Raw genomic sequence first — 16,127 nt, 5'->3', positions numbered from 1 at the left:
CAGGAAACAGAACTGTAGTTTCATTCTCTGGGCCAGAGCTGGATCTCAGAGCACTCCCACCACCCTCTGCCTTAGTAGGAGTGGCAGGCAGGACCTCAGGACGGCCGGGGGCAGAGAGCTGGAGACGCTGACCCAAGGGTGCACAGCCCAGAGCTCAGGAGACCCTTGCCTGTCCTCCCAGGCGGAGTGGGTCTGGGGAAAGGTGCTGACCTGGTCTGACCCTGCCCCTCCTTTTTCCGTCTAGTCAGCAGTCCCGGCCCCCAACTTTGCCATGCCTGTCACGGTGCCCGTGTCCAATCAGAGCTCACTGCAGTTCAGCAACCCCAGCGGCTCCCTGGTCACCCCTTCCCTGGTGACGTCGTCCCTCACAGACCCGCGGCTCTTGTCCCCCCAGCAGCCAGCACTACAGAGGAACAGCGTGTCTCCAGGCCTGCCCCAGCGGCCGGCCAGTGCCGGTGAGCGGACGGGTGGGGGCAGGAGGAGGTGCGAATGAACTGCACAGGGGACTCTGGGATCCCAGTTTCAAAAGCGGGCCTGCCCTGTACCTACCACAGCATCCCGGTGTTTGTGTGGCCCCTGAGGGACGGGCCCAGGGTCCAGCACTCCTCAACAGCCCCCTTTGGTCAGTCCCCGGGACCCCCCGGCAATACGCTTTGAGTGCTGCCAGCTCACCCTGGTTCTGCTTCATTCCCAGGGGCCATGCTCGGGGGAGACCTCACCACTGCTAACGGAGCCTGCCCCAGCCCCGTGGGTGAGTACCACTGCCCTACTTGGCACGCGGAGGCCTGATGCTTGCTTAGTGGCCAGGAGGGACCTAGATTAGGGGAGGAACATCACAGGATGGTGGAGTCCCTGAAGGGGACGAGAGCGGGTGGATGTTTCTGCTGCTGGATTTTGGTGTCTGCGGCAGTGGAGTGGATGGCCAGCAGAGACGCAGAGCCAGGGAGTGCGGGCAGACTGTGAGAACCAGCGTTTCTAGTTGGAGCAGAAAATCCAGGTCTTTCCTGTTGACTAGAGGTGTCTGATTGGGACCTGAGGATGGGGTGGCCTGGCCGTGCCTGGAGGAGCAGCAGGCAGAGACTCGCACATGCGTGTGCTCGGTCACATAGGGTCCGCATGTTAGATGTACTTGTAGCCACAGAGGAAAGGCTGTCCCACCCCCAGCAGCCCATAGGCCCTCCTGTCTTGTGTAAAGACACCAGCTGGGTGACTGTGACTTCTAATGTCACCATTGACGTCACCCTGACATTCCTGCCATTCTCAGAGTGATCCGGGAATTGGGACGGAGGCAGCAGTACACTTTGAGGGCAACAGCATGCTCTTAGGGGACAGAGCAAGGTGGCATTTCTGCCTGCAGTCACTGGTACATCCCTGAACCCCAGAGTCCCTGAGCTTGGCGTCGGCTCCCTCCTGGCAATAATCACGTATGGGGTCAGGAAGCTGGGTCAGTACCCCTCCCTGTCCAAGGAGAGGACCAGAGAAGTTCCCACAGACTTTGAGGGGAGAGCTTTACCCACTGGCCCTGGGGTCTAGTGTGTGGGAAGCAGGTGAAAACCCTGCTTGGTCTCCCTCCAACTTTGTGGCCCCACAAGCTATTAGACACAGCCCTCTCTCCCGTGCTCAGGACCACCTGTCTTTCAGGGTTAATGTGAGGATTAAATGAGATAGTATGCCCATTGTGGAGGGGAGCAAACGTGAAGGGTAGTTACCAGTCTAACTGTGGTGGTGCTATGCCATCAGTCCCTCAGGGCCAGCAACACCGTCACCGCCAGTGAATGGCCTGTTTCCCCCAAGGCATGGGCAGCTTATCCTGTACCAGTCCAAGTCTCAGAGTCCCCAGCACACAGCAGAGAGCAGCCCAAATGGTTGGTGGTTAGCCCTGGTGACCAGGCTCCGCAGAGGCCTGGATCCCACGTCGCCACCTGTTCCCCAGCCCCGTGGGTCCTGTCGGGGCAGGTTGGGGGGCCTTTGGAGATGGCAGGAGAGAGCCGCAGGGAGAGGCCGAGCTGTGGGGTCTCTGCTGTCGCAGGACAGTAGCAGTGGTTGCTTTCCCGGTGTGTCCTTGCTGCCCCCACCCCAGCCCTGTCACATGTGGCCTGGAGGCAGGAAGGGAACCCAGTGATTGAGGAGCAAGATGTCCTCTAATTGTTCTGGGAAAGTGGTGGGGACGCAGGCAGCTTGGCATGGCTGGGGGGGTCCTGGCGGGAGGGGTCCTGGCGCGGGGAAGAGCGGATCATGGGGCCGGCCTGCCTGCCCTTCACCCTCACCTCCTCACTCCTCCAGGGAACGGCTATGTCAGTGCTCGGGCTTCCCCTGGCCTCCTCCCTGTGGCCAATGGCAATAGCCTAAACAAGGTCATCCCTGCCAAGTCTCCACCGCCGCCCACCCATAGCGCCCAGCTTGGAGCCCCCAGCCGCAAGCCTGACCTGCGGGTCATCACTTCCCAGGGAGGAAAGGGGTTAATGCATCACTTGGTAAGTAGGTGTCTGGGCCTTGGGCTGGAAGTGAGAGGCTGGGAGGAGGGAGAGAGCAGAGCTGTGGCTGGAGAGATAAAGGTTGGCCAGGAGGTAGGACTTCCCAAGAGAGATCATGTATGCATGGCTTTTTGTGAGGTCTCTTCCCTGAGGACTATTTAAGAGGTTGGAGCATAGAGGTGCCAGGGTAAATAGGCAGTAGAAAGGACGGGGGTGGGAGAGAAGGTTCTGTGATGGGGAGAGGGTCTCGCGTGTAGCAGGAGGTTGCCGACTAGATGGTGAGGGGTGTCCGAGCTGGTGGAGGCTGGGACAGAGCTCTGTCCTACTGGGCTGGCCAGTGCCTGCTGTTAGGCAGGGAGGTGGGTGGGTCGTGTGGGGGAGGGGAGAGACCAGAGACTGAACCGTCCCTTTGGTTTTATTTCTGCTCCCAGACTGAGGACCATTTAGATCTGGTAAGTGAGGCCATGAGACGTTTGCGGTGCTTTGAATTCTGGGTCAGCCCACTCCTCTGGGTCCCAGCATTGAGCGCCTGTGTCTTGTCCTTTCCCTGTGTGTTCAGTGTGTGGTGTGGGTGTGGTTTTTGCCGTGCTCAGTGTACATCTGGCAACTGAGGCGAACGGGTGTGGTGAGGGGCAGTCGTGCATGTGGGTGGACCTGTGTGTATGTATGCAGGTGTGGTGTGCATCAGACAATGCGTACACACACGTGTCTCTGCACAGTGGAGTGAGGCCACCCTCAGGCCCCAGAGGCCTCAACCCCGACGCCTGGTTAGGCCCTAGGATCCCCCTAGCCCTCTACTCTGCGTGGTCCACACAGCATTCTTAGAACCCAGGACAGGGACCCTGTGGGGGATGCCAGTGGACAGTGACATCGGTTTTCTAGGGGAAGCTGAAGCCTAGTGGGCTGGACACAGACATGCACGGCCACTCTCTTACACACTTGCATGCTCGTCCGTGGCCAGGAGTGGGACAGGGGCTCCTCCTCCCAGCTCCCTGACGGGAGGCCAGAGACTGAAAAAGGCGGGCAGGCTCTGGCGGCCAGCACAGCGGCAGTGTGGAGTTGGAATAAACAAGTGACTCAGCGGCAGACGGCAGACAGCCCCACACGTGTGTGGTACACGCAGGCACACGCCACACCAGGCCGCGCGTCCCCTCCCAGATGCCGACACGCCTCCCCAGGGCGGGTGCTGCAGTGCGATGGCTTTTGTCTCACTATTCCTGTCACTCTGCCCTAGGAGCCTGGGCCGGTGTTGGGGTCGCGGCCACAGGGCCAGTGTTGGGGCCTCCTCTTCCTCTTTGCATGTGTGGGTGAGAGTGAAGCCACTTGTGCACGTTCTTCTCCAGGGGTCTCAGTGTCTCTGTGATTGCACCAACTCGTGTTGGGGTACCTCTGGGTCCTCCATGCTGAGGCCCCACCTTGATCTTGGCCTCCAAAGTCAGCCTAAGGCAGCCCACCCGTCTGGCATCTCCTGACAGACATTTTCTCCTGCAGAACAATGCCCAGCGCCTCGGGGTCTCCCAGTCTACCCACTCGCTCACCACCCCAGTGGTCTCCGTGGCAACACCAAGTTTGCTCAGCCAGGGCCTCCCCTTCTCTTCCATGCCCACCGCCTACAACACAGGTGAGTGTCCATGTTACGTGTGCGCACTTGGCCTTGGAACAGACGAGTGACCAGAGAAGGAACATAGCTATGCTGGGAGCCAGGGGTTGTGGCACATGCCTGTAATTCCAGTCATTCGAGAGGCTGAGACAAGAAGATCTCAAGATTAGAAAATAAATTAAAAAGGGGCTGCGGTTGTGACTCAGCAGTAGAGCACTCATCTAGCACGCGCAAGGCCCTGGGTTCGATCCTCAAGCACCACATAAAAATTAAAAATAATAATAATAAAGGTGTGGTGTCCAACTACAACTAAAAATAAAATATTAAAGAAATAAATTAAAAGAGCCAGGGGTGTAGCTCAGTGGTAAAGCACCCTGGCTTCATCCAGTACCAAAAATAAATAAATAAATAAATAAGCCAGGGAAGCCACAGTCTGAGGAAAGCTGTTGATTTGGGGGAGTCCTCGTTTAATTATGGTTGCTTGATTGATTTGGTACAGGGATTTGAACCCAGGAGCACTGAACCACTGAGCCACACCCCAGCCCTTTTTTGTATTTTATTGGAGTCTCACTGAGTTGCTTAGGGCCTCACTAAGTTGCTGAGGCTGGCTTTGAACTCACCATCCTCCTGATTCAGCCTCTTGAGTTGCTGGGATTATAGGTGTGCACCACCATGCCCATGACGGCTAGATTTAGCAAATAAAAATGTAGAATACTGGCCAGTTGTGGTTGCACATGCCTATAACCCCAGCAACTAAGAAGGCTGAGGCAGGAGGATCACAGGTTCAAGGCCAGACTGGGCAACTTAACCTGACCCTGTTCAGGGAGGACTCGGTGGTATAGCCCCTTGGCTCGGTCTCTAGCGTGAAGGGATGGGAGTTCACTCCAGGTGTCTGTCAGCCCTGTCCTTTGCCCACGCAGCTGCGCACATGCCCACTCCCACAGCTTTGAGGTGTCACCTTTAGGCCAGTCTCATCTCTGGGAGCATGGGTGGGGAGGCTCGCTCCTGGTGCACTGGGACTGAGGCCACCAAGCAGAGCTGGCTCCTTGAAGGCAGAGCTGCGGGGAGCCGGTGGCAGAGGGAAGCCAAGGCCATTGTTAGGAATCCCGCAGCAGTGGTTGCCTGTGGTCACCATTCTCGCAGTCTTGTGAAGCAAGGGGCAGTTGGTTGTTGAGGCCTGGGACAGGCGTTTAGCAGGCCAGTCTTGTGAACTCTTGTTGGTCACTGTGGGAAAGGCAGGTTCCACCCCGGACTTGCCCTTGGCTCTCAGGAACGTGCACTGGGTTCCCACCTCCTCTCCGAAGCCAGCCTTCCTCGGCCTCTTGGTGCAGAGCGGCTAAGCCAGCTCGGCTGAGGTGTCAGGTGTATCCAGGAGACCCTAGGCGCGTAAACAAGGACCCAGGGAGCACATGCTGTTCCCTTGTCACTGTTTACAATCCTGGCTCTGGTTCAGGTTGCACTGGGGGTGATCTTGGTGGTGTCTGGGGCAAGAGGTGGGCCTGGTCCCTTGTTGACACTGGCTGCAGAGGTCTGACTGTGGTGGCTCTTTGAGCGGGCCAAGCACTGCCTGGTGGCTAGGAGCTGAGCCTCCCAGTAGACAGGGCTGGAGTCTGTGGAGTAGTTGGGTCTCTTATCATTTACTCACTGAGGGAATTCCGGCAAGGGTTCGTGAACCAAGGGCTAGAAAAATCCAGTCAGTCCTGGAGCCCATTTCTGCCTTTGTTTGCTTTCTAAATACAGGCATCTCAGAACCGTGGCCAGTGTTAGGGACAAGCATGGACCACCTCTGGATGAGGTTCAGAGATCACAGAAAGTCCTGGGGTCTTGCCTGAACTCTACCACTGGGCCAGTACCTCGGATCTCAGGCTATAGTTGCCTCATTTGTAAAGTAATAGTAGGTGATCTTTGGAATACCCACAAAGTGTCGAGAGACACTCCTGTGTGCCTCTGAGTGGCCACCCTCTGGTCCCGCAGGGAATGGTGCCGCTCGCCTGGGATCTCAGCGCTCTGGAGGCCGAGGCGGGAAGATTGCAAGTTCAGAGCCAGCCTCAGGAATTTAATGAGGCCCTAAGCAATTTAGCAAGACCCTGTCTCTAAATAAAAATATAGAAAGGGCTGGGGATATGGCTCAGTGGTTAAGTGCCTCAGGGTTCCATCCTGAATACCCTCCTCCCACCCCCCCCAAAAAAACCTCTCTGGTCCTCCTGTTCAAAAAAAAACCTCCTGTTCATAGGCAGACAGGACGTCATCTGCCCAAGGTCGCAGGGCCTGTAAGTGGAGATAGCCAGGAAGGTTGGCCTCCTAGCAGTGTTGCAGAGGTGACACCATCTTCTCTGTATGAATGTGGCCGGAGCAGATGGCCTAGGACTCCCAGCAGAGGGCTGTAGTTCGGGTTGACTGGGGGACATGCCAGGCCTCCGACCCCCAGCCTGCCCTCCCCCGTCACAGTTTGGCATCTTTGTGGTCCTCAGGGAAGACATTTTCTAAACTGTCCGAACAGGATGCAACGGGAAACATCGCGGTGCCGGTGTAAGTCGTGGGGTACTTCGTGGTTGTGTTTGTTCTGTGGCAGTGCAAACATCACAGTGCCTTCACTGATCAAGCTAGACGTTTCAGAAAACCAGTGCCCCGAGGTGCAGCCTGGGCCTGACCCGGTGTCGGAGGCCCTGGCCCCTGGGTGCAAGGACTGGGAGCCAACGTGCACCTTCTGCCTCTGTGGGTGCAGTGCGGGCCCAGGCCCGTGCTGTTGGTGGAGGTCTCTACAGACCGCAGACTCCTGGGGCTGTGCAGAAGCGGGCATGGTGGCACATTTGCTTGCTGGGCCTCATGTGCCTAGGGTTCCCTGTGGGTCCCCACTGCCTCAGAAAGACAGCTGGAAAGTCAGACAGGTAAGGACAGATACAGTTGGACCTTCCCTGCTCACCTTTGCTTCCTTTGACTTTTCTTTTTTATCATTGTCATCACAGAAGTGATACCTACACAGAATTTTTCTTTAAAAAATTCTCAACACTATTTTAAAAACCACCTGTCTTTTTTTTTTTTTAAAGAGAGAGTGAGAGAGAGAATTTTAATATTTATGCTTTAGTTTTCCCCGGACACGACATCTTTGTTTGTATGTGGTGCTGAGGATGGAACCCGGGCTGCACGCATGCCAGGGGAGCGCGCTACCGCTCGAGCCACATCCCCAGCCCAAACCACCCGTCTTTTCAGCCTTTTTTTTTTTTTTAAAGCACCTCCTGTTATTATGACTGCGTTTCTCTGAGTGCCTCTCCCGAACCCTTGGCGCTGGCCCCTCAGCTCCCATCCTGACCCTCCGCCTTCCCCCTGCAGATTACCAGTTGACCAGCGCAGAACTCTCCTCCCTCCCGGCCTTCAGCTCGCCTGGGGGGCTGTCGCTAGGCAACGTCACCGCCTGGCAACAGCCACAGCAGCCCCCGCAGCCCCCGCAGCCGCAGCCCCCGCAGCCCCAGCCGCAGCCCCCACAGCCCCAGCCGCAGCAGCCCCAGCAGCCGCAGCCACCTCAGCAGCAGCCCCACCTGGTCCCCGTGTCTCTCGGCAACCTCATGTGAGTCCTCGCGACATGCCGTGGGTGCCTGGGGGTGAGGGGAAGGAGAGGGGGTCCTGCGGAGGGCCGCCTGTCCCTTGGTGGGTCTCCCGGTGGGTCTCCCGTGAAGCTCTGTTGGGTACCTTGTACCGGCCGAGGAGACTCCCTCTGGGCCCTGTCCCCCGTCCCCCAGCCAGCCCCAGGCTGCATAAGGTGACAGGATGAGAACTAAAGTGGCCTGTTTTATCTCCCCCCCCCCCCCTTCATTTTCCCTCCGCTGGCTGCCGTCCCCTCTCCCTCTTCTCCCGCTCCCATTCTCTCTCCTGCTCTCTGTCTTCTCACTTGCCTGTCACTTACCCCTCTGTTTCTGTCTCCCCCACCCCATGCCCATTTCCTGCCTCCAGCCCGGGCAGCCCCTTGCCCCATGTGGGTGCTGCCCTCACAGTCACCACCCACCCGCACATCAGCATCAAGTCCGAGCCCGTGTCCCCGAGCCGGGAGCGCAGCCCCGCGCCTCCCCCTCCAGCTGTGTTCCCGGCTGCCCGCCCTGAGCCTGGTGATGGTCTCAGCAGTCCAGCAGGGGGATCCTATGAGACGGGGGACCGGGACGACGGACGGGGGGACTTCGGGCCCACGCTTGGCCTGCTGCGCCCGGCCCCTGAGCCTGAGGCCGAGGGCTCGGCCGTGAAGAGGATGCGGCTCGACACCTGGGTACTGTAGCCTCGTCCCCCCTCCTGCACTGTCTGCTCCGCCCGCCAGGGGACACCCCACATGCCCCCACTGTTTGCTCTCCCACTGGAGAGGCCTTGTGGCCGGAGCCGCCACCCGCCCTTTGGGGCGCACCAACAGCCCTCCTCCTCGCTGAAGCCCAGTCCCCCAGCGTCAGACCTCTGCTCTACGCCCCCGCAGCCGGCCGCCCCAGTCCTGGCCCGGGGAGAGGGGCGTGGGGTGCACCCGCAGCTGGCCACCCTCACACCCCTTCTCCATCTCCTCTCTCCGCAGACATTAAAGTGACGATTCCCACTCCCCTCCTCAGCCTCCCCGATGAAGAGTTGACAATCTCACCGCCCACCCCTGTCCTGGGCTCCTCCCGCTCGACCCCCACTTCCTTTCTGTGCTCCTGTGTCCTGTTGACGGTTACATTTGTGTATAATTATTATTATATTATTATTATTATTATTATATTTTTTTTAATTTGGATTCTGGCTTTGGAGAGAGGGATGCTCTCGTCCCTTCTTTCTCTCCCCCGCCATTTTCACTGGCGGGGGCTCTCTTTTTTTGCGGGAAGGGGGGGACACTTTGCACGTTGTACACATATGCTGCAGGAAGGGGGGGCCCAGTAGGCCTTTGGGAAAGGACAGGTGCCGAGCCCTGCATTTGGAGCCCCCCATGCCATGCCCCAGACAGAGGGAAAGAACCAAAAAACTACCATACAGCAAAACCCCACAGCAGGCTGGAGGCCGGGGGCTGCTGGTGTTCGTGGGGGCAGCGGGAGAGGCAGGGGCGCTCTGCTGGCTGCCCCACAGCTCTGGGCACACGGGGCCCAAGCCTGGCCCTGAAATAACGGACATACACGACACCCTTTTGACTCTTGTGTGCTGCACCCCAAGGTTGTGGGTGGCAGCTGAGCTTCTGGGCTGGGAAGGCTGCCTGGGAACCTGGGCCGGGATGGGGTAGAGGTGGCCTCTCTGGAAGCACATTTGAAGAGAGAGACCGAACCATGAGGAGGGCCGAGGATGGCCAAAGGGCTGGGCAGAGGGCGAAGGGGGGCCCTTTCCCTCCCCCGGCTTTTTCCTCTAAGATAAACAGTGCAATAGCTCCCCATCCCTCCCTTGACCCAGCCCTGTCCAGCTGGCTTCCGTGTGCAGGGAGACCTGGGGAGAGGACCTTTAGGGAGGTGGCTCCAGGGCTGGGCAGAGTGGGGCCCTGGGCTTCCCCGGTGTGCCTGAGGGCAGGTATGGGGAGGGGACTTCCTCTGCCTTGCACGCTTCCCAAGGTGTGGACACTGGGATGGCCCAAGGGGTGGGAGGTCCCTACAGATGGGCTCCATCTAGAGGGCTCCTCCGGATCCCTCCTGGGCCCCCCGCTCTCACCCCCTGCTCTTGGCACCCTCATTGTCTCGCTACCTCCTTGTCCCACCACCTCCAGGCCTGTCCCACCGTCCCTCTTGGCTACTGTAATTGTAAATAGCAACCTTTGGAAACGTTAGCGGTGTAACAGTCCAGGAAACTGTTTTGTTGTTGTTGTTGTTTTTGTTGTTGTATTGATATGAAATGAGATTCTATTTTTGTCAAAGTATATTGTAATAATAACGACTCAAAGGCCCGTACTGTACAGGCGAGATTCTTCTGCTGTTGTTCTTGCTCCCTCCTCTCCCGTCCCCTCCCCGGTGGCCCTGCTCCACTGCCTCCTCAGTGGGGCAGTGGCAAGGAGCCCAGGGGCACTCAAGAGCACGGGTCCCGAGACCTAGGGCTGGATCAGAGCTCAGCCTGGAGGGGCAGCCCGGCCGTCTACCACCACCTGCCCTCAGGGGTGCCGCCCCACTCCTCGCAAGCCCAGGTCCCTTGGGGTTTCCTCCGGTTGGAGAGTAGCCTTAGACCAGGCCCAGTTTTGTGGTAGGTGACCCTCTTTGCCCCCCTGTGACCCAGCCTCTGCAGTATTCCCACACTTGACACGGGAAGGAACCAGTAGCAGAGAGGTGTGCGTGACCACACGTGACCTGAGTGTTCTTGAGGGCAATAGTGTTTGTGTGGGGGCACGTGACTGTGTGGGTGGCCTTTAGTGTGATGGAGTGCAGGGCGTCCCTGTGTCTGCGCTGGCTGTGTTCACAGTGGGACAGATGGCTGCCTTGGCTTCTGGCTCTGGGACCCTCACTCCCTCTTCCACCGCTCTGTCCTCCGCTCTGGGATTGGGCAGCCGCCCCTTCGCTTCTTCCTGCGCCTACCTCTCCCGGGTTCCCTCCGGAGCCTGCGCCTCCACTCAGTCCCCACCTTGACACACGGCTCCCTTCAGGGAATTCCGCTTTCAGAGCACAACTCCGGTTCTCTTCCCCCCCAAGGCTCTCCCCCAGCTGAGCAGTGATCCCTCCTGACCCACAGCTTCACCCTGCCTGCTGACCACAATGATGTGGCACATCCAGCCCCCCACCCCACCCCTCCGCCACCCGAAGGTTCCCAGAGGGTGTTGCAAGAATCAAGGAACCTCGATCAGGGCCTCAAAAGAAGCTAGGTATAGTCGTGTACACATGTGCTCCCAGAGCCTTGCCCATGCCTGGCACACAGTAGGCACTCAGTAAATGCTGAATGGGTGAATGATAGGTGCTCAATAAACGTCGAATGACCTTCTCTTCTCAGGCTACTCCTACCATCATCAGTCTGCCCACCTTTCTAGGTCAAGCTTGGCCACCATTCAATGCGGGCTGGGGTGAGGCCCCTGCAGTTCACGGTGCAATATTTAACCAGTTTTGCCCTCCACCTTGGAAAGGCCAAGCTGGATTTTGATTACCACGTGTGGATGTGTGTGTGTCCTTTCTTCTCTGTCCTTGGCAGTAGTGGGTGGGCTGTGAGTGAATATGTGACATTTCCATAATTCAATACCCCCAAGTTCTCTTGGGGACAGGGGCTCCTGGCCGGCCAGATATATGGGTCCCTGGGAACCCAGACCTCAAGTGGGACCTTTTCTTCCTTTCACAAGCCAAATTTGCCTCCACCCACTCCCTCTGAAAAACTGGGCACTTGCCAAAGTAACCACTGGAGTCATCCAAGGCCCCTCCCCTTCCCAGGTCTCCCACAGTTTTCAGGGACAGTGGGCAAGAGGACCGCCCCCACACCTCAGTGGAACAGCCTTTCCCCTCCCTGACAGCGCACTCAGTGCAGGAGACTGATCCCGTCCCGCCCGCCCTTCTCACCTTGGACAGGAAGGAAGTAATGCACCTTCTCTTGCTAATTATTTATTTGTTTGGAGAGACAAATGATGTAAAAGTGTATCTAGAAATATCTATCTATATATTTTTAACTGACTCTTTGGAATCCCCTGGGGTGGGGGAATAGGCTCTCGCGGAGAGGGACAGAGCCTGGGAACTCTCCCGCCCCCTCTGCCTCTGGCCCCCTCTGCCCTGCAGCAGTTAGAAGCACTGAGATCTGTAGGGGGCTGGGAGCTGATCCCTGGCAGTCCGGATCCTCTTCCTCATTCTGTCCCAGTTGAGAGGGAGGGGTAGAGACGAGGGAGGAAGGGAGGGGAGACCGGCCATGGAGGTGACCCACCCCCAAACCCGACAATCACCCACACTCCTGGGGCTCCTTCCGGGCCGGGCAGGGCAGGGCGAGTCCAAGTGTGCGGCTGTTGGTTTGTTTTGGATATTTCTTTCGTGCTGTACGGTGATGCTTTCTTAGTATTCTACACAATAAGAAAAGACAGAAGTCCTCGAGATTCTTATGAGTTTTGTTTGAAAACTCTTTCACTATATTTGTTGTAAAGAGGTTTACTATTAAAAGAAAAAGAATACACGTTTCTGATACTCCGTCTTGGGCTTTGCTTTCTTTGGTGCGGCCGACGGCGGGAGGAAGGGCTGGGGCAGCCCTGCCAGGTTCGAGGCCGAGCTTCACCCATGGCGGAGGACGTTCGGGGGCGGGGGAGAGCACTTCCCCGTGTCCCTGGAGGATGTGCTCCAGGTGCTCTGCCAGGAGGAGGCAGCCCCAGGACGGGGGACAGGTTGTCTAGCTTAAAGGAAGCTTCAGGAGGGGCCCTGGGACATCAGAGAAACCAAGCCACCTGAGGCCAGTCCAGCCCTCTGACTGCTGACTGACTCCTGGGCCGAAACCTGTCTGGCCACAGGAGTGGCCCAGGTGTGGTCCACCTTCTAGCCGCAGCCTCCCCTGCAGGGCCCCCTGCTCTTGGCTCAAGTGGGAAGGACCTTGACAGTGCCAGGGAAACACTCCCTCTTCTCACAGGTCCCAAAGGGCCCCCCACCTAGCGCCCTCTGCTGAGCCGAGCTGCCCCTGCCAGTGCCCCCTCACCACAGCTGTGCCAGGGGCGGGAGGTGGCGAGTGGAGGGCAGTGTGTTGCGCTTGGCTTACTGCCACCCCTGACCTGTGCTGGGTGCTGCAGGCAAAGTGAGTGTGAGGTGCTGGCGATGGGGTCCGGGCAGAACACCCTCACAGATCACAGCACATGTTCAGGGACGTGGGCGCCGAAAATTCAGGCTGCGGCCTGCGCACACTGGAGTCAGGCAGGACACAGGAGTGCCTCTGTGGCTTGGGTTTCCTCATCTGCAAAATGCCTCCGTCTGTGCTGAGCCCTGTCATTACCTCATGATCTTGTCAGCAGGACAGAGGGACAACAGAAACCAAGCAGGAAGTGTCCTCTAGGCCAGCTTCTGGAAGCAGCTTCCAAGATGAGCTCCGCCTCCCCGCCTGGTATTCACACCTCTCTGGTCCCCTCCCACACTCATCGTAGGCGTCCTGTGTGGCCAGTGAAAGGCGGTAGGAGTGAAGCATGTGACTGCCAGGGCTACGTCATGGCTCCTACTTGGGTCTCTTTCATCATTTGCCTTGGAGGAAGCCAGATGCCATATTGTGTGACCGCCCTCTGGAGAGGCCCATGTGGCAAGGAACTGAGGCCTCAGCCAGCTGCCATTCGAGAGAGTCATCTCCTCTGCTCTTCAGTTCCCAGGCTTCACCACACACGGCGACAGGCAAGAACTCCCTGGCACAACGTACACCCGCTCACCCATGTCCATGGACAGAGGCCTTCCTCTAAAGTGACCAGAACAGTCCTGACCTAACATCCAAACCCTGAGCAAAACCCTTCTGTTCTGTGCATCTCCTCTCGGGACCTCTGCCTCCGCGGCCTGCCGTTCCTTTCCCACAGGTGTAGCAGTATTCCTTTCCTCATGAGGTATGCCTGTTCTCTTCTCCTTCCCGCGTTCCCCAGTCCCTGTGTAGTCAGTCACTGGACTAGTTCTGGGCAGCTTCTGAAGCGCAGCTGTCAGCTGGGTGCCTTGGTGCCTGTAATCCCAGTGGCTTGGAAGGCTGAGGCAGGAGGATTGCAAGTAGAGGACAGCATCTGCAATTTAGCAGGGCCCTAAGCAACTTAGTGAAACCCTGTCTCAAAAAACTAAAAAGGGCTGGGGATGTAGCTCAGTGGTAAAGTGCTCTTGGGTTAAATCCTCAGCACCAAACAGAAAAACAAAACAAACAAACAAACAAAAAGAAATGTAGCTGGCACCTGGTTCTCTAAGTGCTCTTCCCCTGTCATGGGAAGTGTGGAGTGCCACAAGATCAAAGCGGCCTGGATTGCTAAGTGGCCTTAAGGTGTTGTTCCACGCCAGGGAGGACTCTGTGTGAACAGAAAATAAGTGTGCTAAGTCACAGAGAGGGCAGCACTGTGTGTGCAGACAAGCTTCCTGTCCAACTGAGGCGGCACCCTTCTGCCTTGTGGACAGCCTGAAGCCCAGCTTCTGACCGTGCCTCCCTCGTGGAGTGGCCCTCAGATCTCCAGACTTGGCACAGTTCAGCTCCTACTTTGGCCACTTACAGCTGCGCATCTCCCTGGCTGCTGTTTCTGTACCACAGAGCTAACAGCTGTCTGCTTCCCAACCCCAGCCTGTCCTCCAGTCCACCTTCCCATCTTCCGCCCTGTTCTGATCATCTAACACCTGGCAGTTCTCAACTGCTCATCATATAAGATGCAGAGTCTCTAGTTCCCAAGGACTTCAAAGAGCCAATGCAGAGCAGGGATGGTGGTGCAGGTCTGTAATCCCAACAACTCAGGAGGCTGAGGCAGGAGGATCCCAAGTTCCAGGCCAGCCTCAGCAACTTAATTAAATCCTGTCTCAAAATAAAAATTAAATGGGCTGGGGAGGTAGCCCAGTTGGTAGAGTGCTTGCCTTGCATGCACAAAGCCCTGGGTTAAAAAAACAAAAACGTGCTGGGCTGCAGTGGCGTAGGCCTGTAACCCCAGCGGCTTGGGAGGCGGAGGCAAGAGGATCACAAGTTCAAAGCCAGCCTCAGCAATTTAGCGAGGCACTAAGCAACTCAGTGAGACCCTGTCTCTAATAAAATAGAAAACAGGGCTGGAGACGTGGCTCAGTGGTCGAGTGCCCCTGAGTTCAATCCCAGGTACAAAAAAAAAAAAAAATTAAACAAGGACTATAGCTCAGTGGTAAAGCACCCAGTTGCAATTCCCAGTATTTTAAAAAAGTGGGGGAGAAAAAGCCAACCCAAATCCTCTCGCAGCCTTTATCTCTGCTTGTCCTGTACATTCTTGGACTCTAGGCAGACCAGACCCCATTCCTTATGTGTTTACTTGGGCCATCCTTCTGTCTAAAAGGTACCATTTACTGAACACCAACTCTGTGAGGCACCAGAAGACACTGGGTACAGAGGACAAGACACTTACCTGTGGTGGGGACAGGAGACAAGTGAACCAACCACAGTGGGCTTGAGATGAGAGACGCAGCGTACCCCAATTCAAACTGGTGAGATCAGAGAATCTTCTTATAGGAAGTATTTGAGCTGGATTTTGAAGAACTGTAGGAATTTCCTAGGCAAATGAGGGCAGAGAAGGCATTCCATACAGTGGGAACAGCAGGTCAGCCATGGAGTGAGGATGGGAAAGGGGACACAAGTGCTGAGGTGCAGGACAGAGGAATAGCCAGGGAAGCTAAGGAGGCAGCCAGAGCCTTATTCATCATGGAGGCCTTGATTGCCAAGACTTGGGCTCCATCCTGGAGATGTTTGGTCATCAAAAGATCTTAGGCAGAGAAACTGGAGATGTAGTTCAGTAGTAGAGTGCTTACCTAGTGTCTGGGAAGCCCTGGGTTCCATCTCCAGCACGCCCCAAAACGTAGACTTTGTGTGTGTGTGTGTGTGTGTGTGTGTGTGTGTGTATGTATGTGTACTGGGGATTTAACCCAAGGGTGCTCTTCTCCTGGGCTATACTCCCAGCCCTCTTTTATTTTTTGAGACATGGTCTTACTAAGTTGTTGAGGCTGGCCTCGAACTTGTGATCCTTCTGCCTTCGCCTCCTGAATCTGAGATTATGGTATGCTTACCTTGCCCAGGCTAAGTATAGACTTTAAGTAAAGGAGGAACTTGGTTAGATTTGCATTTCATAAAGGTCCTGCCAGTAAAAGATCTATATGGCAGTAATGTTGAAAATCAACCAGAAGGAATGCAACATCAGAGCCAAGTGGCCCAATCAGGATCCCATACAAGTGGAAAGGAGAGCCTAAACAAGGACACAAGGGTGGCAAGAAGAGAAATTTAGTACATAATTAAGAAACAGATACTTACTATTGCTACTAGTCAAATACATGAAAATAGATATACTTAGATAAGAAGAGGTCTATGAGTTCTATCACCCCTATTTGTTTTTTAAATTTCCCTATCATTTCTACAATGAGGTGTCTTAGGAATATGCACAACACCTGCTCTTTCTTTTTTTGGGGGGAGGGCACCAGAGATTAAACCCAGGAGTGCTTAACCACCTAGCCACCCCCAGCCCTTGT

General features: G+C 56.5%; 1 protein-coding gene across 11 annotated transcripts in view; it reads left to right on the top strand.

The window, feature by feature from the left end:
- Positions 1 to 12,134, top strand: part of Mef2d (myocyte enhancer factor 2D) — a 29,408-nt gene extending 17,274 nt beyond the window's left edge. For 8 of the 11 annotated variants that reach the window (XM_076862233.1, XM_076862238.1, XM_076862231.1 and 5 more), the window contains 8 exons: positions 245 to 455; positions 695 to 751; positions 2,284 to 2,474; positions 2,906 to 2,926; positions 3,966 to 4,095; positions 7,405 to 7,639; positions 8,023 to 8,329; positions 8,621 to 12,134. In XM_076862233.1, the coding sequence (XP_076718348.1) occupies positions 245 to 455; positions 695 to 751; positions 2,284 to 2,474; positions 2,906 to 2,926; positions 3,966 to 4,095; positions 7,405 to 7,639; positions 8,023 to 8,329; positions 8,621 to 8,632 (1,164 nt within the window). In that variant the 3' untranslated portion in view covers positions 8,633 to 12,134. Of the gene's footprint in view, positions 1 to 244; positions 456 to 694; positions 752 to 2,283; positions 2,475 to 2,905; positions 2,927 to 3,965; positions 4,096 to 7,404; positions 7,640 to 8,022; positions 8,339 to 8,620 lie in introns of those variants that run through there. The other 3 variants (XM_076862242.1, XM_076862241.1, XM_076862240.1) reach the window with 2 other exon arrangements.
- Positions 12,135 to 16,127: the final 3,993 nt, after the last annotated feature.

Source organism: Callospermophilus lateralis, chromosome 7 (assembly GCF_048772815.1).
Source record: "Callospermophilus lateralis isolate mCalLat2 chromosome 7, mCalLat2.hap1, whole genome shotgun sequence".
Classification (NCBI taxonomy): domain Eukaryota; kingdom Metazoa; phylum Chordata; class Mammalia; order Rodentia; family Sciuridae; genus Callospermophilus; species Callospermophilus lateralis.
The sequence above is the reverse complement of the archived record's forward strand: the minus strand, read 5'-3'. Positions and strand labels throughout refer to the sequence as shown.